This window comes from Lissotriton vulgaris, chromosome 12 (assembly GCF_964263255.1).
Source record: "Lissotriton vulgaris chromosome 12, aLisVul1.2, whole genome shotgun sequence".
NCBI classification, from domain to species: Eukaryota; Metazoa; Chordata; class Amphibia; order Caudata; family Salamandridae; genus Lissotriton; species Lissotriton vulgaris.
In genome coordinates this window covers 156,136,110-156,164,006 of record NC_141700.1, presented here as the reverse complement: position 1 = coordinate 156,164,006, position 27,897 = coordinate 156,136,110, and the positions used below count along the sequence as shown (strand labels likewise).

The 27,897-nt window shown below is 42.5% G+C and overlaps 1 protein-coding gene across 1 annotated transcript in view; it reads right to left on the bottom strand.

Annotated features, from left to right (window-relative positions):
* Positions 1–457: 457 nt before the first annotated feature.
* The window catches only part of LOC147673733 (lamin-A-like), a 126,223-nt gene continuing 98,783 nt past the window's right edge, over positions 458–27,897 (bottom strand). Inside the window, exons 3-12 of the mRNA XM_086947655.1 lie at positions 26,834–26,959; positions 24,974–25,144; positions 21,731–21,856; positions 19,569–19,789; positions 17,710–17,929; positions 14,621–14,728; positions 12,679–12,798; positions 11,517–11,615; positions 10,065–10,337; positions 458–5,462 (exon numbers count right to left, since the gene is read on the bottom strand). Coding sequence (XP_086803781.1) covers positions 5,436–5,462; positions 10,065–10,337; positions 11,517–11,615; positions 12,679–12,798; positions 14,621–14,728; positions 17,710–17,929; positions 19,569–19,789; positions 21,731–21,856; positions 24,974–25,144; positions 26,834–26,959 — 1,491 coding nt within the window. The 3' untranslated portion in view covers positions 458–5,435. The remainder of the gene's footprint in view (positions 5,463–10,064; positions 10,338–11,516; positions 11,616–12,678; positions 12,799–14,620; positions 14,729–17,709; positions 17,930–19,568; positions 19,790–21,730; positions 21,857–24,973; positions 25,145–26,833; positions 26,960–27,897) is intronic.

Here is a 27,897-nt window from a genome sequence, read left to right as displayed (position 1 = left end):
CGGCTGAGCATGTAAGGTCCAAGGATTCCAGAACTATATCTGTTTTCACAAAAGTCATCAGTTCCAAATATTACATCTGGAATTCTCTAGTTCACTGACCTCATGACGTTGACTACCTGTTCCCCACCTTCTGGTTGTATTCTAGGGATTAATGGGAAAGCACATTTCCTCATCTGGGATGCCTAAAATATGGACTAGTAACCGCCAGACCTTGTCTGTTAAAAGACTATTCCACCCATGACATCTGGATGCCATGTCATCATCTGCAGCAATAATAAGCATTTATTCAAACCTACGGTCTTTGCTGGTTCTGTTATCAGTAGGTTTTCCCATAGTGCCTAGAGACTGCTCTTTCCGCCGAACTCACAAGGAAGTTTCATCACTCGCCCATACACTCGCCCGCTCTTCACTGGATTCAAAACAGGGACGAAGACTTAAAGAACAACACAAGACAGGCTTTGTTTGGTTTGGATCCAAGTGTATTGGTTCAGTAAAACAACAATTACATCATAGTTACTGTTTTCACAGAGCTTAGCTGGTAATACACATCTATGGTACTGGCAGCAGAAAGCAGCTAGCACAGCAGGAATGCACTTGAGGCTGCGAGAGATGCAAGGCTAGGCCTGACAGAATCCTCCATCAATCAAGGCACAGAACAAGGAAGGCACTGGCAGTGGTTTGTGGTTTTATCTTTGGTGAGGTTCTCCTCTGCTCTGGTGTCATTTGTGTGGCAATGTGGCCCGTTTGTGACATATTTGTGGAAATTTTCACCCAAAGACATAGTCGTTGAAGCGCTCCAAACGCAAGTGCAATAACAACTAAGAAGTGTGCGGATATTAGCGTTCAACCCTACGACGCCATAAAACATCCTAAACGTGTATTGGGGACATACAGTCCTCTACAAGCTGTGAACATCATCTGCGCTACTGACCAAAACACATCGTAAAATACAGAAAAACATGGGCGAAGCTCAAGTGCATTTCACATCGACCCGCGACCTGTCCCAAAGACACCCAACAACAAAAACATTTACCATTACTAAACAATACGCGTTCCTTCAACTCTTCTAGTGCCAGACCCATGGCCATATCATCCAATGGGCTTCAAACCCTACCAACCGTTCCTTTCTGAAATAAGACCGACATTCTACGAACCACTCCTTATGCAATAACTATTTTCTCCGCATATACCAAGAGGAGGGAATATTACCTGTCCTGCACAATATACTGTAGATTCCTCTGAAGCTAGGTGAGTGCTGCTTCTGCCTTTATTAAATTGTACAATTTGAATAGCAGACATTTGACCAGGATAGCATACTCCACTTTGATATGCCCTGATCGCAACAAACACATACGTAATATTTCAATATGAAGACTTAAAGAATGTAATCAGAGACATCAATATTGTGTCTGTGTTTTACCTTTTCGCAAAGAATAGGACTGTCCGATTATTACTTTAAAAATGATTTTAACCAGTTAAATCTTTCAATGATCATCGAAAAATGTCTCTTCTAATGTAAAGGACTGAGGCAAAGTACCAACATCACATTGGCTGTATTGGGTTGTATTTTGAGCCATATATAGTGCGTCACTGCCGCGAAGCTCGCAGTTCACAATCCCATCATAAGTAACATTACTCAGGGGCTACAAAATGCATTTCAGAATACATGCATCAAAAGCAAACTGCATTAATCTTTCCAAGTATGCAAATTAGAATTTGCCATCACGTCTGAATTATAAATATTTAATACTGGAATCGTCTTGCGCTAGAAAACAATTTTTCAAAAAAATGTGGCCAGGTAGTTGATTTTAATGTTTGTTTAGTGATATATATTTTATGAATTAGTGGCAGGAGTATACAGGTGTCATATTTGATATTCAGATATTGAAATTGTAGTGTTGATGCGTGGGATTGGATGACATTTTAAAAAAGCATGCTTGTAAATGTCATATCCGGTGATAAAATTAGGCCAAATAAAATCTTAGGCCTCGATTACAGGAGCCCCAGAAGGCTAATAACTGAGGAGGGGGATCAGTATTTATTTGGCGTAATAAATTACTTCAATTGCAAGCAAGTTAAGCTCTTCAAAATGGGCTAAAACGTGGATTGTGGAGCTTTCCGTATCAACATCTGCATGTACCAGTATTTACTGGGTATTTTCACCAGATAAGCATCGGTTAGGTTTGACTGGCCGATTATCCACATGGGAAAAAAATTAGAGCGCAGACTTTATCACATCAGGTAATTATCCGAATGCTAACCTCTGTGCATTCTGTATTTGCAACAGTTCAGCAAACAGGTATTTTGGCAGAGGTCAGAAAATTACAAGGCATTCATAATCAAGAACTTTGTATTTTTCCTGTTTTTTTCGCTATTTACCAAATGGATTTACACTTATCTGTTTTTATACATGCAACAATATACAGCAGTGTATTCTTGGATGCCAAAATTAAATTCAATAACGTTTTATAAGCGTACACCAGGAAACTTTAAACTTCCGCAGGTTTTTATGCACTAGTTGGAAAAACTTTTCTAAAAAAAAAAAATTAGAAACTTGCACCGGTTGGAGATTGGAAATTGCAGTCACTCATTTGCAAGGCCCTGTGTATCAACAAAGGTCACCCAATTTCAGAACTGGACAACTGAGAAATTTGATAGATGAACCTTCAGCATAAAGAGTGCTCTCACTGATTCTGATTATTTACACATAGACTCTATTAGAGAAATACATCTACAGACTATACTTCTTGTTAAATTCATAGTAAGGACAATGCAGGTGCAAATGTATGGCTGAGGCTGTTAACTCTACCAATACTACACCGTTGTAGTGGATATGATCTAAGTAAACGTTAGCACTAGTGAAAGATCAGGCACAGTAAGAGGACTTTGGGCGCATGAGGCAAAATCAAATATTGAGAGCTGGAGCGCTTCCAAACAGAATAAAACCATTTTCAAGTCAATGAAATAGTGGCATAGCTCCAGTTCCTTGTGGGTGACTGGACTGATTTTATCTTGGAAAATGCAACAGAAGTTTCGTAGCAACGAGCCTCGGTCCGTGCAGGTAACAGCGGTGAGGCGGTGGGGCCAGGTAAGGGGTATTTATTTTGAGGGACGATGCAGAGGGGAAATGAATTATTTATTTAATTTTCCCTCTGCATCGTCCCTCGAAATCCCCCCTTTAGCGGCCCGACCGCTGTTACCTGCACGGCCCGGGGCTGGTAGCAACATCAGTCGTAAGATCAGACCAGGAGGCATAGTAGCCTACAGATTAGGAGTGCAACATGATATGGGGAGAGTGGTTAAGTCATTCAGAGCAGGATTAGTCAGTGCAATTAGAGCAAAACAACCCAAGGCATCTTTATCAAGGACAAGGCAATTCATGGCATATACTGCAACCTGCCACAAAGCATTAAAATAATCTACAGCAAACAATGACCCAAATCTACAGCAAGCCACTTAGAATAAGGCAGCTCGAAGCATATGCAGCACTATAACTAAAGAGGCCAAAGGAAAGAATCTACAGAAATACAACTCAATGAACTGACAATAAGGCACTTAGCGAAGTTCAACTCAAACAATATACAACTACAACACAAGAGTAACAAAAGCCAAAAAAATAAAGAATTAAAGAATCTAAAGTAATGCAACTGGCAAAATCTACAACAAGGCACTTAGAAGCAAGGCAACTGAAGGCATATAGAAAATGTACTGTAACTACGTTTCAAAGGCAAAACAACAATGAATCAAAACAAGGCACTAGGAGCAAAACAACTCAGTGTGTAGAGAGCAGTATCTCTCAAGGTATTTACATAAAGGCTCCGGGCGCAAGGCAACGTATAACTCTGAAGGGACGACATCTTTAACTCTCGAGAAAAAAAGACTTCAGATGGCCTTGAAAATTAGATATCTGAGTGCTTTTTTAGAACGAAAGCTCAAGGCTTGAGTGCATTTCACCTGAGGTCTTTCAGGATGGCCACTGTAAGCTTAGAGAGAAAAGGTGTTGTGGACATAACTTTGAAATCACAACAACTGAAGTGCTTTACAGATTGAGATCCGAAGGCCCTATATCAACAATTTGGAGTCCAGAATTCAGAAAATGGATGGAAGGCACTTTAAGCAAAGTGGCTCAAGGCACTTAAAGCTACGCAGCTTAAGGCATAAAGAAAGCAGATACTCCTTGCCGTGAGAAGACATGGATCAAGGCAATGACAAACAATTTATGGGCACTATTAATCAAGGTCCAAGTATAACGACTCAAGGCCATTTTTTTTATAAAGACAGTTTACATCTTGACAACATGACAATCTGAGGCTTTGGAAGTTGGGAAAATTGAGGTATTAGGAGTAAGGCCAAGGCCTTAATTCCATGTAATCAAGATGACGTACATGGAAAACCAAGACAGCTCAAGAAAGGATAACTAGAGGATTTTAGGACAAAATCTTGCAAAGTACACTTGTTCACAAAAGTAAAAACTAATGAGGAAATTTGAAATGCTGCCCTATTATCTGAGAAAACTGAGCTGGTCTTTTACGTTGAAAGTATTCTTGGGTGAACCACTAGTGGTTGGTTCTTTCATTCACTTTCATACAGATGTAGTAAATCAGAAGCTACACTGTTATTTGCACACTCTCTGCCTCAAATTGTATGTGTTTTGTTCATACATCTCTTTTACACAGCATCGTAGTATCTTGTGAGTCCATCCATTCAGTTATGCCTATAAGGTACATAATGTATGTATTTGTAAAGACGAATTCATCACAAGAGGTTTCTTGTTTCGAAGTAACACATTTTTGTTATTACTCAACAGTCATCATTGTATTTACTTTGGGGAAATCAAAGGGGTGAAATGATACACTGGGAACCGAACCTTAGACCATAGGCCCAAACACAAATCCCAGCTATGGGTGCATTAGTCCTATAAGCCGCCAGAACCTACAGGAACTAGCAATACTTTTTAAACGGTCCATCTTCCTTCACCAAATGCTACATTAGCAACCACAGTACGTAATACTTCTTGTAAACCAAACATATATATATATATTTATATAATGCACAGGGCAAGACTATATTGCTGCTATAAGTGAGCATCTGTACCAAAGTGAAGAAAACATCAGCCTTGTGCCTTCCGCCCCCTAAGTCCTCGCAGCATTCCCATACATATTAAGCAACTACAGCCTTGTCTTGATACTATCCTTGCTTTGGTTCAGCATTGTTTTAGTTGATAAAGAGAATAAAGAAAGAATGTATGGCTTAAACAGATAGAAGTATCATTTAAAATAAAAAAAAAAGTAGCAATGCCTTAATGTTGGCATTCCACTGGCTTTTCGTATAAAATTCCCATTATAGAAAATACATTTCTTTAAAAGAACAAAAAAGCATCTTTGCTGTGGGATGGACTTTGGTACATCAGGTGTGTCAGCCAGAATCCCGCTGGTTTACATGATGCTGCAATTCTGTGGAACCTAGAGACATAAAAAAATAAGACGGATTAAATACAATTATATTTAAAAAAAAGAAAGAATAAAAAAGTAGGAGAAACAAATGAATGAAAGAGGGAATTCTAAAGACGGGCAGAACAGTGTCGGTTTGTGTGGCCAACAGCAGTTGTCATAAATAACTTTTAAGATTTCCATTTTTTTTCACTCAAGGAGAAAATGAATGTTAAGAAGTCATATTTCAGCATTCCTACAGTTTAGTTCTTAAATAAAATTTTCATTCATTTGGTTGAAGAGCAGAGCAAAACATAATGATACAAATGCTAGAATACAACAAATCAAATAATTTTTTTAAGCAAAAAAAGGTATTACGCACCTTACCATATCCTCCAGTAGTCCAATTTTAAACATTGGTTTCTAACCATCTAAGCTACAAATTGATCTTGATATGAAAAAGTATTTTTGTTTTTGAAAAAAATGCTATTTCTAGTGTGAAATATAAGGACCTTATAATACTTAGAAAGCCTTAATGTTTTATCACAACAGGTACAACTGCAAAATATGTGGTGGAAATTAGATGTGAGCACCACAGCATGTTTTTTTTGTTTTGTTTAAATAGCTCCACTTTTTTATCTAGGAAACAGAAAGTGGTAAAGTTTACAATACAGTTAATCTGCTAAGACTATGGTGATTATAGGACATGTTGACCACATCCATTACGGTGAAGGGATAATACGTTCCCAAATCACTGCTCACTTCTTTTAATACCATACAGTTGCCCAATTAATTAAAAGTTAGTCTTTACGACAACTGTTATGGTTTTTAAATCACTTTCACCACTCACAGGCCCCCACTTAGTTTAGAAGTGCATCCCTGTCGTCAGGTGTATGCCCGCCCTCTATCAAACCGAGTTTTTGGAGGGCGAGGACGGCCTATGATGAAGCCTGACACCAGGTGGTGTGTGAGGCCAGTCCTTCACTTTTTGTGAGATGCCCCCACCTCACAAGCATCTCTAAAAGTCCTGTAGAAATCCCAACTAGGGGCAGTCCCATTTGTGTTTACATTTCGTGTTGGAGGCTGGCTAGCCTCTTGACCCTGTGCCGCTATTTACCATCCCTGGCTAAAAACCAGGGCTAGTGAGTTTGATTATAGGATGTACACATTATGAAAAGAAAAGGCACTGCAAACATAGTACATGTCTACTCTCAGTTCAGAAATCCTGGTGCAGAGGATGAGACATTTTCTTAGTAGTACCATGGTGTAGTACTGTGAATGTTATTTCCCAATTCGAATGATATACGTGCATTAATATTAGTTAGTCCCCATTTGAATTCTTATATGTGTACTAATAAGAACTATTGCAATTGACAAGATAGTTATGATGTGTTTTAACAATGTTTTCTTGGCTTAGATTAAAACTAGACCTTAGTTAGGCCTCAACTCCCTTTTTTTAAATATGTCAGCCGTGCCATGATGTTCATTGTGTTTATAATTCTTGCTTGACACTATACCCAGCTAGATGTGCACGGTTTAATTTGTATAACATATTGTTCTTGAAGAACTTGATGCCTTTTTGCTACTTTCAAATGCTCCTTTGTGCTAGCATGCAGCATTGCATTCATTCACGATTGTTATATATAGTTTATGAAACTATTTTGTTCTGACATCTCCAGATCAATTTAGGTCATCTGGGCCAATAAATATTCATATAGCGAGATCATGCTAAAATTGTAGGGTTATATGATGTTTTAGAATATTGCGGTATAACTTGTGAACTAATTATACTTCTGCTCGCACCATGCTGCCTTAGCAGTTTCCATCATTTTCTATTCTGACATTAGCTATCAAAGCCTGAGGATTTGGGGGATGAGCAAGAGAGACTCTTAGAAACTTTTGGGGTTTACTAGAGATTCTGTCTGATCCTCTATTGATTTGCTATACATTTGAGACCCAGTTTATTTTTCAGATTTTACTTAATACTGCATTTTGTCTGAACTTTAGTAATTAATTACCATGTATCTTAATTGATTTAATGAGTTTTCTGCTGCATGAGCTTTTTCATATTACCTGTATTGCATTTTAAATTTAATAAATCTTCATGGTTTTTCCAAATTTCAAAATCTGAACTCCCTTTTAAAATAACTCCCTACTTACTATTTATATTCTAAATGCTGCTTTGAATCCCCTGATTTATTCACATTCAGTTTTCTGACTGTGAATGGACTGAAGGCAGAGGCTGCCTTGGTTGGGTTTAACTAGTGACTTGTGGGTGTCTTCAGACATCAGCATAGAATATTTGTCTCACTGAAACATTTTGATAGTAGAACACTCCAACCACCATGTTTTTTAGGTGCTTTCCTTTCAGGTGCCACACCCTCCTTTGTATGTGTGACTCGCGCAGGATCGAAGTTGACCTAAAAGTCACCAATATTTTTTGATTCATCCGTTGAATCGTCTCCCACTGGAAAGATGGGACACTACCACTGACGAGTGCATTCTGTCCATTCCCTTATATTGCACTTAAAAGAAGCAGGTTGGGTGATGTCGGCGAACCACAAGGCAGTCGCACCATGTGGGGGGCTCTCATATCTCAAGCTCCAGTGAAGCGTGTACTTGCATACCGTGTAACTCAGTAGGCATGCCACAGATCTGATTTGCACGGGGTGGTGCTTGCCTTTTTAGCCTGCCTACATAGGAAAAGGCGGTTGGAACTCCATATGTGTTTATATCGCCAATTTTAGAAACCTTGGCGCCCCGGTTATACAGCTACTCTCTAGTCTTTACAATATACATTCCTCTTTTTTTATATTGTGGGCGCTATCCCTTGTTACGGCCTACCATTCGATGAGCTAGATCATGCTATTATGCAAATGATTCATATGTCTAAAGCCAGTGGGCCAGTGATGGACACAGCAATACTAGGACAGAGTGAAGATTCACTGAAGTCATCAATGGCGTCACCATGCTCATTCTGTTTCAAGATGTCAAGATGGTGCTCAAGATCACCCCTGGAGAGAGGGCATGTGAACCCCAGGTTTCCAGTTTACAAGGAGAAAGACAGATTTCTTGGGGTGACATGGCCGCTTGCCCAACATGGTCGCCCAGTGCAGATCCTCACACACCTAAATCGACCAGCCTCATGAAGACTTTAGTTTTGTGAGTGTGAATAGGATTCTAGGGGGGCATATTTACAAGCCCCTATTGCCACACGAACGTCACTTTCAGTGACGCTGGAATGGCGATTGGGGCCTTGCCTTATTTACAAGGCAGGGTTAAGCAACTTAACGCTGTCATGTAAATAAGGTACCATTTCATGCTGGATTTAGCAACACTGCAACGCCCATTGATTCTGACGCTGCCTCCTATTTCCAAGGGATGCGTAAATAGGAGGCAGCGACAAAATTAAGACCAGGGTATACCTGTTCTTTAGCAGGGGATATGAGGAGAAATGCTGTATTTGTCCTCGTTTGTGCTGTTTCCACGTGTGCTCCCTTGTGCAGCATACATAAAAACAGCAAATTTTTATGACTGTTTATGTGCCGGAAGGTACCTCCTCCATTCGAGGCACAACACTCTTTTATGAAAGCCCTGCTCTCCAACTACAACAGAATACGTTGTGGTAATGGTTGATGATCGCAACATCTACCAGCACGTGGGATTAAAAATGGAGGCGGCAACCAAATAATCCTGCCCATTTCTAAATTATTTTCCCTTCGATCCCAAATATTTGACCTTGTTCTATCAGAAGTCAAAAGATTAATTTTCGCCTAAGATGTTCAGGATGCTGACTCTTAGGTGGTCCTCCCTGTCGGCAAACAGCAAACTTATGGTCTGACGATTCCTCAGTTCCACCAATAGGAAAGCGTTCAACATCTCGGCCCTGCAGGATTTCAAATCCTGATGATCTTTGATTTCCACCTCCGCCGAGATCTATATCCCTCACCCCAACACATCAAGTGCTCTGATGCTTCAGTGATACTGTGCACTCTGAACACCATCTTCGAAAGAACCTGGCATCAGTCGATGACGACAACAAAGAGATTTGGAAGATCTTTGATTTGTCCGTTTTCTTTTGTCTGATATCACTTTAAGCCTGATACTGTGGTCACAAGTATTCATTAAGAATATAGGGCATTAAAAAAAATATATATGTGAGTCCTGCCAAAAAATATTGCATTGCCCACCAAGCTTTCATGGCTTGGGTCCTAAGTCTAGCATAGAACTGGGGCACAGAATGGGTTGGCTCATGAGACTTGCTCTCGCCTGCTGTACTGTCTTTTCTGAGGTGGTGACCAGCAGTAAAGTGCTGGGGTTCTCCTCACACTCTTAGGTAATCTCTCTACACTGCCCAGATTCCCCCACAGTTGGTGTTGGTTTTATTGAGATAAAATTACTGCACACAGCAGTGTCATCCTGTAAAAAGGCACCTAAGACAGCAAGCTGAAAGCAAAAATTGGATGTTATCACATGAACATTTGCATACGTTAGTCATACTTTTTCTGCATTCTAAAGAGTAAGAGTGTCCAGACAAGGAGTCTCGACAAACGCTTTCAACTGCCCCCTGCAGCCTTTACATCAACCCACATGACTTCTCGCAAGTCGTGTGCAGGAAATCTTTCAGGAACTCACCTGAGCACGTTGCTTGGTGTCGCCAAGGACGTAGGACCTGGTCACCAAGCTCTCCCCCAGGGAACTGCCACCAGTAGTGCCCCCAATACTGCGGTAGGTGCGGGTCACAGTCACACTGGAGGCCGTGGATCCAGAGGAGACGGAGCCGGTGGCGCCGGTCTGGGAGACACCAGTAGCTTTCTCGGCTGGCTGCCCGCAAGAGCCGCAGACGATGGTACGAGAACGAAGGTTGTATTCCCCTGGGTCGCCAGAGTTATTAGTGCAGTGGGCTCCCTACAGAGTCAAAGAGGGAGAACATGCTGTGAGGAGATGCCAGGATCCACATTGAAGAAAGAGAAGAGGTAGCAAAAAGACAGTACAGAAAAAGAAACTCTTTCAATGCATCAGAGTGAAGGAAGTGCAGAATGTAGAAAACTGCACAACAAACATTCTGGCATCTGTTAACAGAGTTCAAGCCAGAATCAAGGCACAGAGAGCAGTCATGTTCAAAGTGAGAGTCAGAAGAAGGCATTATTCAGAGCTTTTGTTTGCAATCCTCAAAGTTGAGAAGCAATGAATCACAGTGTATATGTGCATGTCAGCAACTTCTGCTTTCACAGTGGCAGCAAATGTCTCAAGCCAGAAGACAATATTTCTCCACTGAAGAGTTGATTGATTTTGGGGGCTCAATGCAGGAAAACTAAGAATGATGTCATCAATGTGCGACAATATACAAACTTAATTTCTCTTCGTGGGAGGGGAGGTTATTCAGAGAACAATTTTATATAGAGTTGCAGAAAATACATGTGTGAGCTTTTAACTGCATGATTGTTTGTCAAATCTTTTAATCCAATGCTGACAAATTATTTAGGATGTAGTAAAGTGACGATTGACATTTCAAGTTGAAGTTTTCATTAATGAATTTTATATTTAGAGAGAATAAAGCACTTACATCCAGGAATTACACTGAATCACACTGGTTCGCATTGGAACCATTCGACTCAACCCACTTTTAAAAAAAACATGGTTTGCGATGCAATTGAGGGTTATGGATTTGAGAGGGGACTATTCTGTATTACATCTTAGCTCTGGTCAAAGATTAAACACAGAAATCGTTTGGTGTAAGTTGTATGACTGAAATGAGCCCTACTTCTTTAAGGAAAGGAACATGCTGTGCAAGACTTACTTGTTTCACTAGGTTGTGTCAGCCATTTTGACTGTCCTTTCGACCAATTAAAATTGATCTCTGTGTTCAGGTAATTCTAAGTGGACACTGGGCAGCCAATCAGAATGGCTTGGGCATATGTTCCTTCCTAGGTTGCTCTGAGATCCAGGACCACCAAGTAGCCTAGCATGGAGTAGGAGGTGCAAGAGTCACCAGAAAACCTACTGCCGCTGAAGTCCTCAAAGGAACTTCATCACTTGTTTGCCTGCCATTTTCATTGTTCGGGATGCAGTTGCTTGCAAACTTACATGGTGGTGGTGCTGGATAATAACTTCATCATCGTCCTCCTCGTCATCGTCCTCATCATTCAAGACCACAGTGCGGACCAGCTTGCGCATGGCTGTTTCCTAAAGGAGAAGAAGAACAGAAATGTATATTTTGTTGAAACTGTGATGGAAGTGAAGTGCTGCAAGGTTTGATTGTGTGTTTAAAGCTCAATGCCATTCAAATGTGTGATTGGACATACCCGATACCCATAGAATTCAGACATGTCAGAGGAATCGAACATTGTATCTTAGATTCAGTGAAAGTGAGATGTTGCGTTTGAAATTTTCATGAGAAATTTACACACAGCTTCCAAAAAAGGAAGGAGATGCACAAATTGCATCAAAAAACCTAATCAGAACCATGCCTCAGATGCACACATGGCTACTGAGATTCATACAGAGAACCACACTTTAACCTGGAGCTAGCTGTACACTCAGAGCAGGGCTGGGCAGATGTTTTAACTAGGCCTGCAAAGTTGGTTTAGTCAGGAACCTTTCTTTAACTTGGGAGATTATAAGTTGACGGCGGGCGTGAATCAACAGTGCAGCATGGACGGGTGAGGAGGGTTGGTGGGCGATAAACAGTCTGCATTTGGAGACCAGGAACAGGTGATGGGGAACTAATTCACATTCTACCTTGAGCTGCACTTCAGAGCAACAGGAATGGCTGAATGAAAGTGCCTCTTCAGTCAGTAGTGGGTTTAGGCATTCATCAAGTCATCATACATGTGATCCGTGACTCATCGTAGCACTCATGCATCAATTCATCGGCCTACCGACTCATTCGCGCATTCGGCCAGTTGCACAACTTCAATATATTCACACCCAAACTCAACAACATATACAAAATAAATCAAAAGAATAAAAGTAGAAAAAGAAAACAAGCTGCCGCCTAAACATGGCAGAATATACAGAACAGAGGGTCCCATATGACGTAATTCTCGGTTATACTATTGAGATCAATCTCTGGTATTTGCGCGCATCATTTGTGTTTTAATTCATGAATAAAGCAAAGAAAGTAAAGTAATCTGGTCATTCTCTCGTCTTCTCGTAGAGGCTGGCAAGCCTCAATGGCCATTAGGGCTACGGCATAGTTAATTACAGCTGGCACTACTTAAAGGCGTTGACAACGAATGACACTCACCTCTCCATTAGCAGTGATCAAGGCTGTACGAATGCTGTCCCCAGAGCCCCAGGAGGACTGGGATTTCCATACCAGGTCACTTGGAGGGTTGTGGGAGGCACCAGCTCCAGATGCCCAGATCTGTATAACGAAAGACATGTCAAAATGTGTGCCCTTCTCAAACATTCAAATGGACAGGGACTAAAATACTGTCTCTGTCATTGCAGACTATTTCTAGATTTGCAAATAGCTCGAAAAATAAGGACAGGAACTTATTCTGGACCTTTCAATATTTGTTTCTGTTTTTGAAGATTCCATCCAGAACCAGGAAGTTTCCAACAATGATGCTTTAACCTCTTGAATGCTTGAAATATTTTTCTACTGTGCAGGACCACAATAGAAACGGGTGTGGTCATGACGAGCTCAGCTCGTCGTGAGCATGGAAGGCGTTAAATAATTTAAGTTATTGACAGCACTGACGTAAGGACATTGTTTCCCCCCGACACCCAGTGGGAATGTCTTGCATGAGTAGAAGCTTGAATTCACCCTCCATTTTGTATATATTTACTGCATTTAAACATCAACTCTACTTCATCTTGCGCTGTGGGTGTGTGAAGGGAGACTTTTATCATATCATCTGGGACTGCCGTGTAAACAAGGACTACTGGGCCAGGATATTAAGTGAAATAAGTGCCATACTGGAAACGACCCTCCCGGTGGAGCCTAAACTGGTTCTGTTGGGTATAACAACTGATGTGGACCTGAATCGCCCACTCTTGATTTCTCTTACACTGGCATTGGTAGTGGCTAAGAGAGATGTGGCTAGGGCTTGGGGCGCTCCCATGCCTCCGCGACTGGAGGAGTGGAGGCATGGATATTTACATGGCAGCGGAGAGGGTCACATACAAAGCTAGAGGTTGCCCCAAAAAGTTCAATAGAGTGTGGGGGAAATGGAGACGATATTAAGGTCTGGATGGAGGACTGTGAAAGAAGGGGGACGGGCGACCCTGATTTCCCGGTACATGCGGGGGAGTCTACGGACGGCTCAGTGCAATGTAGTGATAGGTGGAGCACCACTGTATCCAGGTGTAGTATTTTCTGTGAGATTCTGGAAAGGGTGGGGGGAGGGTAGGGTATGGTGGACGATTTCATGCAACATGCTTGTTATGTTTATATGTTTTTAAAAAGCAAAAAAATATATATTTTTTTTAAAACTCTACTCCTTCTTTTACTCTAGTGACAAAGAATTGAACAGCTTTTTTAGAATGCCAAGTATCGGCTTCTCCTTTCAGAAGGCTAAAGCCCTCAATATAATTTAAGGGCTAAATTCTGATCCCTGTGCAAACATGAATTTGCTCAGGGATCATAAATACAAGTAGTGTGATAATTATGACACCCTCCCAATTTTCCCCTGGCAGGTCACGCCTGACAAAATATTTTGGGCCACCATGTGGCATTCGGGGTGGTACAAAACGATTCATCATGTTGTGCGCCATTTTATTGGTGAACACTTACAATCCTGGAATTAACAACTATTCCATGCCTACATTGTACGTTTAGTGAAAAGTCTGAAACAGGGATGTTGGCTGTTAATTGCACCGGCCCCCATAATGTCACCTTAGCTTTGGCTGTGACCTATCATTGTGAGATGGGCAAATCATGTTGGTTACTGCCCTCAGTAAAATGTTGTTAGTTGCTGTTAAAAGGCAGCAATAATGCTTACCTAGTAAACAGAGAGAAACTGAACTTCTAAGTGGGTTTCTTTGTGCTGCTCCTAAGGACCTTTCTTGGTACTTATTTGGTAACAAGAAGGCAACCTTTTAGAACTGCAATCTCACACCCAATGTCCCATGTCTTTTAAGAGTCTCAAAATTAGGTCTTCTTTGGGTGTACGGCAACATCATGCACTGATATATTGTTTCTTTTTATCGGAGTCACCACAGAACTAGGGCGAGCTTCTCACCGTGGTAATCTGTCCCGCCTTCATGGTGAATTTAGGCGGGAACCTGTAAACAATCGGGGTTTCTTCTCCGATCTGGCGCTTAATCTGCCAGTTCCCCATTGCCTGGTCCTGCAAAGCAAAACAAGAACACAACCCGGGTCAATGACACGTAGAGCACAACAGACGAAGACACGCGCTGAGCGGTTCATCAGAACATGCACAAGATTGTGTAAGGGAAAGGTCTACATCAAGATGATGGAAAATTTTAATTACAAAAGGACTCTCCTATTTGGAGCCCAAACTTTACAATCAGCTAAATCACCATGTTCGAAATACGTTAACTTTTCATGCAGTTCAGATTCGAGAAAGACAAATGCATTCATTTATGGGAATAACAGATTTTCTTGAGAGAAAATGGTACATTTTTGTCATAAATGTATTTGTTTATTCCATGAATCGGATAGTAAATGTTTCACTTTTTTATCCAGAACTGTTATCAGTTGAAGTTTTATTGTGGATCAATCTAAACTGAAGCTTGCGCCAAACAAATTCGACCATCCTGTATGTACGTATACAGTATTTCTATAGCGTGAACATAGCCAAAAGGCAGCGGAGCGCTGTATGTCGCCAATGACCGGTAATAGGTGAGGGAGTAAGAGGAGGTAGAGTTGGCTTGAGTAAGGTTATTGCATATGGGTGCTTCATGAAACAACCCGCAAGAATCCGTAATGGGTCCCTTCAATACACATTTAACAGGGGCAGCATCCAGCGTGCCAGAAGGTGTCAACAGCTTATATTTTCTCTACTCTGGGAGTCGTGTAACCTACAGTATCATGCAAAGCTCAGTAAATCCATCATGAAGAATTACAATTGGCAAAGCAATAACTAGATTTGGTTTCCAAGCTTTTTTGGAAAAGAAGTAGCAGTTTTGTGTCAGGAGCCGGTAAGAGAAAAGGAGACACCTGGGGTGTAGCTTGAACTTAAAGAGAGAAACAGACAGAGAAAGACAGAGAGAGTGAGAGGGAGGGAGAGAGAGATAAAAATAGTGCAAATCCATGGAAATTATTAATGCTATTTGGAGATGTAATCCATTATAGAGAAAGGCATGTGGATGATGCAAATTCAGATATGAAATGATACACGTGTTTAGAATTTCATCCGTAAACTGACAAAAGCAATGTTAGAATATTACTTCATATGCAATGACTTGTGAATTTGATTTGTAATTTATCACTGGAGAAAGAAACCAGAATATGTAAGTAATGAAATCACAAGGCATGAGGAGTGTTCACACTAGTGTCTTAAAAGTGGCTTTAAAACCTTTGTATATGTCACATGTTTTGCATACTCCTGCCACTAGTGACCCAGTAAGGAACAACTTTAAACTCTTGATAAAAACACAGATTGTTGGGAGTCTGAGGGAGGGCTGTAAGCAGAACCGCATGTCACTGGCAGGAATCTATGCCTGCCAACAATTTAGAATCAGAAAGTGGGAGATTTTTATTTTTTTTAAAATCAGATGAATGTATTTCCCCCCATTGACTTCGAATGAAGAAGAGGCAATTTCAGATGGGAGACAAGCAAAATAATGCCATTTCTGGCTTTAAAAAAATCTGGAGTTTTTCTGCCTTAATCGTGTCTATTGGCATGTATGGGAGCCTAGCAAGATTCCATTCATTCTCAGACTTTTCATTCAAGTGGTTGTGTTAAGATCTTCATTTCATGTTTTTTACCACACCGCTCCCTCCCGGTCAGTTGGGTGGGATCCCTGTGAATCTATATCGAATCACAAGCTGCAAAATTGGTGGCGTAATAATAGTTTGCAGCAAGAATCTGAGACAGGGTGATAGAATACTTTCATCAATGGTATCAAATGTACATTAGGATGTATTGAAAATGATATCTTGGTCACATGGATGCCGTAAGAAAAATGTTGATGGGTGTGAAACTTGCAAAGCTCTAAGTTACTGGTAATTTCTTTGGCTGCGTTCCATTTTTTTCTTTTTTGCCTACTGTGCCACCACATGCTAGGGCCCTAATTATAAATGGTCCTGGGTTTCTGTTGGGGCCATTAATGGCAGTTACTACCAGCAGCGGTCCATGCAGGTACCAGCGGTGGGGCTGTGTGGCTTTGGGGGGGTAGGGGGGGATTGCGAGGGCCGAGGGAAAATTAAATAAATAATTCATTTTCCCTCTGCATCGTCCCTCAAAATCCCCCCAACGCGCCCCCACTGCTGTTACCTGCACGAAGGCTGCTGGTTACTACCCCAAAGGGAATTATGAGATTTGTTGGAATACAGTAGAGACGATGACAAAATAAAATTATTACCAAGGAACTCAGACCCAGAGTCACCTGATCCCATGTCATTTCTAAGTAGACCCTCAGTGTTCCCTTTGTAACTCCCCCAGTAGCTCTCTCCCCCAGAATTACTATTGGCAAAGTTGCCGGTGAGGTCCTGGACCACTCGTAATCAGGGCCTAAGTCTGGAGTGGCAAAGTGTGCAGAAATTATATATTAGAATTCGAGACTCATAAGCCTTCTGCCCCATCGCCTCTGTGTTTGGTTGGGTTAAAATACACACATATAGCCAGACTTGGGTTCTGTGCTTGCTGTGCCACAGAACACAAGATGCACCTCTATATAGAGGCTCTAACAGGATCACAACCAGCAAGGACTTGCTGGTGCTCCCTCCTAGAAGGAACATTGCCTGCAAGACCAGGCGAGGCTGTTTCTGCAGGAGTAGGGCCAAGTGTGATTTACATATGGCTGTTCCCTAGCAGGGGAAGGGCACTACAAAACAAGATGAACTGGATTGCAGTCGAGTGAATGCCAATGGCTCAGACTTTTGCAAAAGCGCCACCCACCAACTTTGCGTAATGCGTAATTTCAGGAACGCGAAATCCAGGGATTTTGGCTACGTAATTAAAATGTCGTCAAAGGCTAGTGTCATGGCCGGAAGTCTGTAGTATTATTCTTACATTGGTCAGCAGGAGGCGCTGTTGCATCGTATTTACTAACAAGCCAAAAAAGTTAGACACCAACTGAGGTCTACACCGGAAACACGAACCTAATCGGTGTAAGATATTCACTTTTACTACCATGAACATACCTCATTGGACTTGTTCCTGAGCCGGACAAACTTTCCTTCAAGGTCAACTTCCTCTACGGCGACGCGCCCGCTGGTCCTGGCATGCTGGGAGAAGCTGGTGCCCCGGCCCTCTCCGTCCTCCATTTTCCTCTTTTTGGCGGAGCCATGTGAGGTAGAATGAGCCGTACTGGTCCTAGAGATCACTCGCTTCTGAGACGAAGGGCTCGGAGAGAGCCTCAGCCTGAGGAGTGGAAGGGGTGGAATCAGAACAGGGTTCTATTGCGTCAACCATTACCCGCTCTCCAGTCGTCAACCCAACAGTACTACCAGAACAAGGAGCCAGTACAATATCACTCTGTCACAGACAACTGCATCATACACCAACGAAACCAACTTGCGTCATAAACAGATGGTATAGCGCACCACACAACCCTACCACCAGCACTAAGGGGCTAACTGCTCTACAATTTGCTCCCTGTTCAACTACAAAAAACCTAGATTCTTCCAGTAGGGGCTGCTACCGGACAGGGGTGGTGGGGCGGGGGGTTAATTAATAAAAAAAAACAAAAAAAAACACCTTAAAGCGGCCGGCCGCTGTGTCCTCTGCGTCATCTTTCTTCTTCCTCTGCAGTCCGGCCGGCAGCAGGAAGCACCCGGCACACAGGCTCCCCTGAGCCAATCACAATGCTGCAATGCACCGTTGTGATTGGTCTGAGCACCGTAGATCAGTGCTTAGACTCGAACAGGGAACCTGAGCATGTTCCTGACCTGGCTGAGTAATGCAGCCCGGTAGGAACATGCAAAGTGCGCATGAACTGTTTGGTCAGCCCAAGAGGGCCAGCCAAACAGTTCATGTGCACTTTGGGAGTGCAAACTGCTCATCCGCCTGTGCTGCCCAGCCCAGCACACTGCACACATGCAATAGAAAAAATAAAATGACAATAACGATACGTTATTGTAATTTTCTTTTTCTATTTTGCGCAGTGGGGCAATGCTCCTCCGCCATAGAGGAGGAGCCGCCACTGGTTTCTTCCCAAAAATACCAACAAGAGCACTCAGATTCTACACACCATTCACTTTCTGGTCACTAATGCCACCTGCACCACACACAACCTGCTCTCAAATACTCCTCAAAGTTATTCACACTCCTCCTGCCCACTAACAGCCCCAGTGTAGACTGTGCATGCCATAGGCTTGCGGATAGTGTTCTTAACTATGTTTCTACATTCCACAATACATGCTCACTAGCAGCATGGACCGCCAACAAATTTGGAAGTAGCGTGCAGACTCTCCACACCTTCCCACTGAAAAGCAATATCCATCAGGCAGCACCGGCTCATCAGAAAAGAAAGAGCCACCCACACTGGGCACAGCCTGCCCGTAGATATTACTTAGATGCCTTATACACTCTTTACAGTCAGCTCCTCTAAAGCCTACGATGTAAATTACTTTAGAAATAGTGTGTCAAACAGGACCTTCCTGTGCCCTCTAGACTAGATGGAGGCCAACCTCAAACATACACAAGTGCAACCAAATCGTACACTCCAAAAATCACCAAAGTCACCCACAATCGGTATCGACTTCTAACTAGTAACACCCGCAAACTGCACCGGAGAGAGGCAACCCCTCGCCTTTCTCCATAGTCTTTCTCATAATTCCACTCACTAATAGCTGCTTGTGAAAATTATCATAGGCACTGTCTAGCTCCCAATTTTCCTTCAGATAAAATATTCTATTGACTGTTCCTTGGTTCAACGAATGAAAGATGTGGAAGAACGCACTCAAGTTCTCCAAGATCTCCTCGCTGTTTACTGTCCACTGTCCACCGTGGCCCAGCGAGTAGCAGCTTTGTAGGTCCAACTTGAGAGACAGTCACTCACCTTTCCTCCTCTCCTTCCAGCAGCTTGCGGTAGGCGTGGATCTCCATGTCCAGAGCCAGTTTGACGTCCAGCAGCTCTTGGTATTCATCCAGCTGCTTCTGCATCCTGGCCCGCATCTCGGCCATCTCCCGGTCCTTCTCCGACAACAGGCGCCGGTTGTTGTCCCGTTCTCTGGCGAGTTGCTCCTCCATGTCGCGCAGCTGCGATTCCCTTGCGGCCAGCTGCCAATTGGAACAGAAGATAATTCAAGGCATGATTTTGTTTTTTGATCTGTAGCTTTCACAAACAACCCAAGCATCAACCGTAGCAGAGCAAGGACAACAAATTCTCTATCCCCAGCTTATGGGTTCAACCTTTTCCCAAAACCCCTGCCGTTAGAAGATGAGACAGTAGAGCTCATGGTGTGGCACTGGTGCTTTCTTTTTATACTCTTAGGTCTATAGAGATGTTGCTGTATAACCTCAGACGAGGAAACACCTCATTCCAGTTACCCCCTCCATAATGTAGAGATGGTCATCGCCTGGGAAAGAGCTGCTGTATGCTCTCTCGGCTTTCCATCAGCCACCTACAGCAGTAGGCATGTTCGCGCAAAATCTACATTTATCCGCCCTTGTCAAATTTCCACTGTCCACAGACATCCGTGTTAATAGCATACTGTTTGATAACACTTCATACTGCACATCTGGCCTCTCTAGGGGTTTTAAAATAACACTTTATATACTGTTGCCCAGTGTAACTGACCTGAAAAGAGTGGCAGTCTGAGCTTCCCTTGCTGGATTCTATCTTGGGACCTGATGGCCACCACAGAGTTCAGTGCAAGAGTTTCAAGTCACTGGTTTTCAAGGGTCTTCTTACAACAATGCTTCAAAAAGATGTATAACTTTCCAGACCAATAGTACATTTATGGCTTGAACAAAAGGCCACCATGATAACCAGTGGAGGAGCGTATTTGCGTGATTGTACTCTGATGCTTGGGCATTAAAGAAACTGATCTATGCGAATCACTGGTGTTGCAGTTTGGTCATTCTGTAGCACCAACCTTTTTAAACTACAGGTGGAGTTTTAATCTGGCCGGTGGATGGACCTCTCACCCACAGGGCAAAGACAGATTTAGGTGGTGCAGTTTTGTCATCATTTTAAAAGTTGTGTGTAAATGCAATAAAAAGAAGTGAAAAACAAATTTATAAAGGGTGCATATACCAGAAGGCTTCCAGCCTCTGTTACCGCAAGAAACCAACTAACCTGGAACAATCAAGAACAACCCAAAAACAGGAGGACTGTAGGTTCCTACCTGACAAGGAGCCAGGTTTTAAGACCCTTTCTAAAGGCATGGTGATTCTCTATACCTGTTAAATGGAAGGGAAGAGTGTTCCACAGTGTAGCTGTGGCCACTGAGAAGGATCTATCGCCCCACCTCACCCGCAGAAATTTAGGAACCAACACCAGATTGTGTTTAGCCGAAGTGGCCTGGTTGGCGAGTACCAAGGACATTTTGATCCAATGAGCCGAGGTCCTGATCTGGGTAAGGCTTCATGAGCAATACAGAGGGATTGAAAAAATAATTCTGAAGCCCATGGAATTTAGAAAGTTCACCGGAAACGTATTGGTATTTAGGAATGTGCAAAATAAGCTGGGCTGCAGCATTTTAGACAGTTTGCAATTTTCTCAAAGATAATTTATTGATTTCTAAATAAAGCGCATTGCAATTATCAATCCTCGATGAAATCTTGGCAAGAACCAATATTTTCTGTGCTGTTAATGGGATATAAGGAAAAGTTTTCCTTAAAGATCTAATAACACTGAAGCATGAAGATACCTGTATTACTCTGTACGTATCACCACCTTGCGGTAGATGATGCAAAAGTTTAGTCACTTATAGGAAGTAGCCATTTGTAACACAGTGTTGTTGGGTGCAGAGTATGTATTCTGTTAGCAGAACCTGCGGAGATATAATTTAGTAGGGGATGTGGAGATGAAGAGTCATCTCATTTCAAGTTAAATAACTTTGTGTGGGGCCTGCAGATGCCTCCTTTGAGAAATGCAGCAAGCTAGGTTGCTCCTCAAAACCCTCATCAAACCCGCTGTTCAGGACATGGCTTCCAGGTACACGCGGAAAGCAGCTAGTGGACTGGTAGGGTTTTGCTTTACAGTGGTTGTCTCACCTGTTTCTGTAGCTGGCTGACCTGCGCAGACAGGCTGTCCAGGCGGATCCTGGTTTGCGAGATCTCTTCGTGAGCTTCCCCGACCAGGTGGCTGTTCCTGTCTGCCGACTGCTTGGCGTTCTCCAGCTAGGGGTAGAAAGACGAAGAGAAGAGAGGAAATATACCTCGAGTCAGTCAAAGCGAAGGAATGGTTTGTGATGGGTCGAAGGAAGCTTGGGAGAGGCAGGGCACATTTGGGTGCTTCGCTGAAGCATTAGACCCCTGAAGTCCAACAAGAACAATTAACGAGCATACAAAGAACAAGTGAGCCGTGCATTCACAATTGTACTAATGGCTGTCTTATGAGCGTAACAGGGTTATTTGACCAAGAAAATATTAGACTGACTATTTTTTTTAACCTCCTTACATAGTTCACCATTATACTTTTTCTTGACATTCTTACATAGCGCCACGCCCAGTCATCACTAGAATCATGGCACTTAAAAGCAACTACATCATCTTCCCAGCCAAACTGTCCAAACAGTTAAAAAAATGTTCTAAATGTCTATATTTAAAATAGGTAAATCTTTCTTACAATGACGAAGAACTAATTTCACATTGGAACTAATTCCTGAAATAAGAAATGCTGCAAAAGTCACTGCTCTCAATTTAATCTCATTAACACAATCTTGAGTACCTCTGAATTGCCAGTTTTGGATGCAGGCACCCAATAGTCAATTCTGGGTTACATGTGATCTAATATATCATGCTTTATATGTAGAACAAAGAGATTTAAATTGAAAGGAAATGTGATCTTGTAAGGGTACAACCATAAACACTGAGTAATTTGTTAATACTCCTTTATTAATGCTTATACTGAGAAAGACATAACAAGGGCCACCAACATATTTGATTCCGGAGCCTCTGCGTTGCCCACATATTTATGGTTTTACTGCACCTGCCTCATAATCCCCCCTTATTCTCCATAATTTGCTTTCAACAAAAAAACATGTTTTTAACTCAAATGGCCCAAACTTACTAAAAAAGCAATACTTACTGGGCTGCACAATGACAGACCTTTTGCGAAGGTTAAAACTCATCACCTTTTCTTTTCCGACAGGTGGACTCAGGTATTAAACTGGTTCTACTGATGTGAAACCTTTGCTCAGACAGTATTAATGTGGGTCATTGTGATAGAATGGTGAAACAGTGATGCCACAGAATGTGCATAAACCGCCCTTTGATGTCACTTAATGGCGGCAGCCCCGATACATAATATGGTACCCCACTGCCGCATAATTACAGCAGCATGACCATGTGAAACAGACTTTCTACAATCAATCTTGGACAGAGTTATAAATCATAAGTTTAATGGAGAGCACACAGACTGCACCCTTGTCTTACCAGTGGCCATTTTAATGGTGTGTGTAGGAATCAAGTGTTCGTGTCTCTTAGGCAGGACCAGATGGTGTCCATGTCTTTGGGTCCTGATCCTCATGTCATGACCCAATGTGATATTTATTTATACCCTCCTCCATGATGGCCAGCAGGAGGGGGCATTATTCATACCAATAATGCTCAGCTGGGGCCAATTCTATTCAAGGGAAATACCTAACTAATGAGCTACTCTGTCCAAAAGTAGAGCATCATGTAGAGAAATGTGGAAGCTAACATTGCCAAGTTCTTTTGTTAAGTTAGTGCTCATGAAATGAGGAAAGAATAAGGGCCTCATTTAGAGTTTAGCAAAGGGTAGTCCATCACAAATGCAACAGACCTCCTGTCTGCTTTATTAAATGTGCGTTATATCCTATGACACTCGTAATATGGTGGACAAGGTATCCATCACGTGTGTTATGGACTCATCCGCCAAACCCTGAATCAGGCTCTAAACATGCAGCTCCCCAACACCGCTTTTAACCACTAACACCGCCAACACCTCCACAGAGTGCTGCCTTGATCCCTAAGATCTTTTTGGGTGGGCGGTGTTAAGGCTGCGGGATGGACAAGGGGATGCATGATTGCCATGTTTGCTTGTTGTCCGGCTTGTTTCAACCAACCTTTTTGTGGTTTCTATCGTTGGTCCCTGCTGAAGACAGCTCACATTGTTGGCTATCTTCTGTTGTTTATATTATTCGCCTTATTAATCGATGTCCTTTTCTTTGACTAAATGCCCTGGGACCTTCGCAACAAATGCTGTATTATTACTGGTCTACATTGTGCACGCAGTCTGCTCTTTCTCTTGCTGTACGAACAACAGTGTTGTTGTTTATATCAATAAAAATCTCTTTAAAAAAAAACAAGCCCTTAACATGTCAGACTAGAATTCAAGTCACCCACAGACCTCTTGGGGTACGCCTCGCCTCCACTCCAGATGTTTTAATATCTTAGCAGAGGACCAGACTTTCCTTTCCTTTCGTTTTAATATTCAAATATTAAAATGAGTCTCTAGTGTATCTATTGTAGTAAATTTTCATATCATTTTGAATACGTAAACTGTAGACTGCAAAAAATAGCGGGTGCCCCAACTTCATCCTCAAGTAGACAAGCTTCCACTGCTTCCTACCCTCCAAAAAAAGAAAGGTGTAGCAAAAATATCACCTGTTAACATCCTTTATGGAAGCGTCAGCAATGAGGTCATGTGGTGAATGTGTATGGAAGATCATCTATTTCTAAACATGGACATGCTTTATTTTGTTTTATCAAAATAAAATTGAAATCAGTCAGCTTCTGACAAAATAAATAAAATAGCTTGACAAGAATAAAACGACTAAGCTTAAGCAGAATTTCAAATGTCTAAAAACAATTCGAGCTTTTTGAGTTTTTCGACCACATAAAACCCAAAAAGGCATGTGAGCAGCGCTGTAAATAATCTGATCGCCTTGGTTCAGTACTCAGACATAGACTGGGAGCCTGTGTTGGTTTCTCCAACCAGCTGTACAACGCAGCTAGGAGGAGCAAGGCCAAGTGCGCATGACATTGGCCGGCCAAACCGCCATGAGCACTTGGCAGTGCCCCCAACTGCCCCCGCCTCCCTGGTGCTGTAACTGCAGCGTCAATGTAGGTGGCCACGCCGCTCCCTCGGTTTGCAGTGCCAGCCTACAGGACGAAAAATAAAATGATAATTAAAATGTTTTATTATCATTTTATTTTTGTCCTTTGCCTCTGCAGACGCAGCAACGCTCCTCCGCCATAATGGAGGAGCTTCCCCTGTTTAGCAATTTACCTCATTAATGCATTCGTTAAAAACTGATCTTCCAAAATTACCTTGGCATGGTAGGTCTTCTCCAAATCATCCTTGTACTGCTTAATTTGATCTTCATGTTGGGCACGCATTTCCCGCAGGGCGTCCGACAGTTTGCTTTCAAATTCCCGCTGGCGTCCACTGTCGAGCTCCACGAGGCGGGTGTCGTGCCGCCTCTTTGTCTCGCGGACTTCCTGTAAAAATCAGGATAACTCAGTCACAAACCCCAACAAAAAACCAAATGGACAAAGGAAGTTATAGCCCATTTTTCTCAATTCTTTTAAAAATTCTCTACACGGGCTTCGCCCAAGGTAATGTGTTGGCCTTTCCCGAAACCTTGGTCTATTGGACTTTCACAAGAATTGGGACCCCCATCTACAACAACTCTGCAAACAATTGTATTCATAATTGTTTAGTGTTTGTCGGTAACTGTGTAGTCTAAGATTGCAATATTAATTGTTTCAATGTATGTGGCTTATTTAAGGATGCTTATTAATATTATGGACAAATAACGTGGCGTGTACACTTATTTATTTAGAATGTATAAAGCGCTATTTATTACCCTGCAAGAGGTTGTCTTAGTGCTAAAAAGTCAACCAGAAAAAAAGGGTCAGTTTTTGACATGTTTTCTGAATCTGCTGTAGTTGGATACAGAGAGGACAGAGATGGGAGATGTTTATTGATTAGTGTGGAACACTTGTGTGTGTGTGTGGATCAATGCTGCTTAGAGCGGAAGTCCATCAATGGAACCTCTGGAGCGGATTGGGCAGAGTGGGCAGGAGAGCGATATGTTGGTCATGGCCTTTTACCATATATGGCATTGATGTGTCCTAACCACTGAATGGCAAGCCGCTCGGCCTTTTTTCACTGCTGCACTTGCAAGCCTATGGTTTTCAAACCCTATCAAGCAGCTTATTAAATGTTTCCAGGAATCACCTTCCCTAAATAAATAAAACTGACAACACCCTACGATCCTTACTTAACATTTAATGTTGGGAGCCGACAACGTATATTATCATTAGATTGCTTGTCATACATCTCATGAAACAAGATTGCGTCAACTACATTGACATAACTGCAATGCATGGTAGATCTAGGTAAGTCAATGTTGAGTTAAAAATTGGAATTATATGCGTACTCCGCGATGTGGCTGTTAAGCCGATGTAGTGGAGGCAATGCGGATGAAGAGAGATGTTATAGACTTCCTTATAGTGACTTATAATCATGGTGCACAACTTTCATGAAGCACCCGCAATCCAAGTAATGAAAAAGTGGACCTCACCTCCATTACAAACCATGCCAGGAATTTACACAGCTGTTAGAAGGTGGACACACCAGATATTAAGATCAGGGTTTTGACTTGAGGAGAAAGGGGTAACTTCTTGTGGTCAACCTTCATTTATTATTGCAGATTTTGGCATGGGGGTTATGATCATGAGACAGATAGTCTAAAAATCTATTATCTCTATCAGACTAAAAATCTGTTCTAAGTTGTACTAATTTGGGACAGGTGGAAGCTGTCAGTGTTCTGATGATACTGGTTTGAATTTCCCAAATTAAAAAACAACAACTCAGAATCACCAATCAAGCTCGCAAAGGATTCAGAAGTGGAAATGGCTAACCCCAACCCAATATGCGAAAATCTAGAGACTTTCAGATTTCACGAACCCCAGATGTTAACATGCTACGGTAACGCTACAAGAAGCATTCTGCTATGTTCGAGGCGCTGTCCAAAGGGAAATCCTAATGTATGCCACACAGTGGTTATGCAAGACATGGCTCAGAGAAGATGCACGGACAGCACATCCTGGAGGGCCTTTGAGTTGGGGGATGGCTCACCAGCTGGGCACAGTTCCAGGGTTTTGAAGTGCACCAGGACTCACCTCGGCATAGATGTTCTTCTGGAAATCAAGCTCTTCTTTCACGGTCTGGAGACGGTTCTCAGCGTCCACGCGGCGAAGCATCTCATCCTGCAGCTGCTTCTTGGCATCGGCAAGGCTTGCTTCCAACTACGTAGAGGAGGGAGGAAAACCAGTTACATTGATAAACTGGAGGGTAAAATGTTCATTACACAGCACAGGCATGGTGGTGTTTCATCAACAGGATATTGTTAACACCTTAACCGCAGCGGATTTTCCGCCGCGGTGCGGGCGTTCTATTAGGTGGGCAGAGCCTCGTCGGCCGTTGGACGACGGCAGCACTAGGCAGGTAGCCGACGGGAGCATGCAAGGGGTTAATGCCAACAATAGGGAGCATTGGGACAAAACGAAAATAGGGCCTACCCGGGGCATAGCTGTTTGCTTACTCTTCGGTGAAGGTGGGGTGGGGGGAGTAGATATTGAGTATACTGAGTGAGTAATTGAGACAAGATAGAGAAAAGAGATGAAAAAAGGAAGAGAAATAGAAATGAGAAGAAAAGTTACAGAATGGGAAAAGAGGATAATGATACAGAGAAAGGAGATCAGGAAGAGCATAAAGGGTACAGGAAGACAAAGGAGCAAGAAATAAAGATGTGGCTGAGAGAGATAGGAATGGCTCAGCGAGGGGTTGAAAGGGGGAACAGAGAGACAGAGAGACAGAAGGAGGGGATAAGGAGGAAAGTGTGAAAGGGAAGAGACAGCTTAGAAAATAGTGGGAAGAGAGCACGACAGACAAAACGAGGGACGTGGAGACCGAAGAGGAGGGCCGCGAGTATCATTAGTGCAGCAGGTGCACTGACACCAAGGCATAGGTCTGAGTGGCCCGCTGTACCCCAGTTATGCTGTATTGTAATGCTAGTGGAGGGGGGTGGGCATTTTACTTGCATTTGTTATCATTGCATCCCGCCTTCTCCGCCACTTCATATATTTTGCTGGGGAGGGGGGTCTAATTTTTATGTATCGTGTGACTGAATCCTTCATGCCAGTTCTTGGACTAAGGCCAGCATGTAAGCAGATATACAAACTTT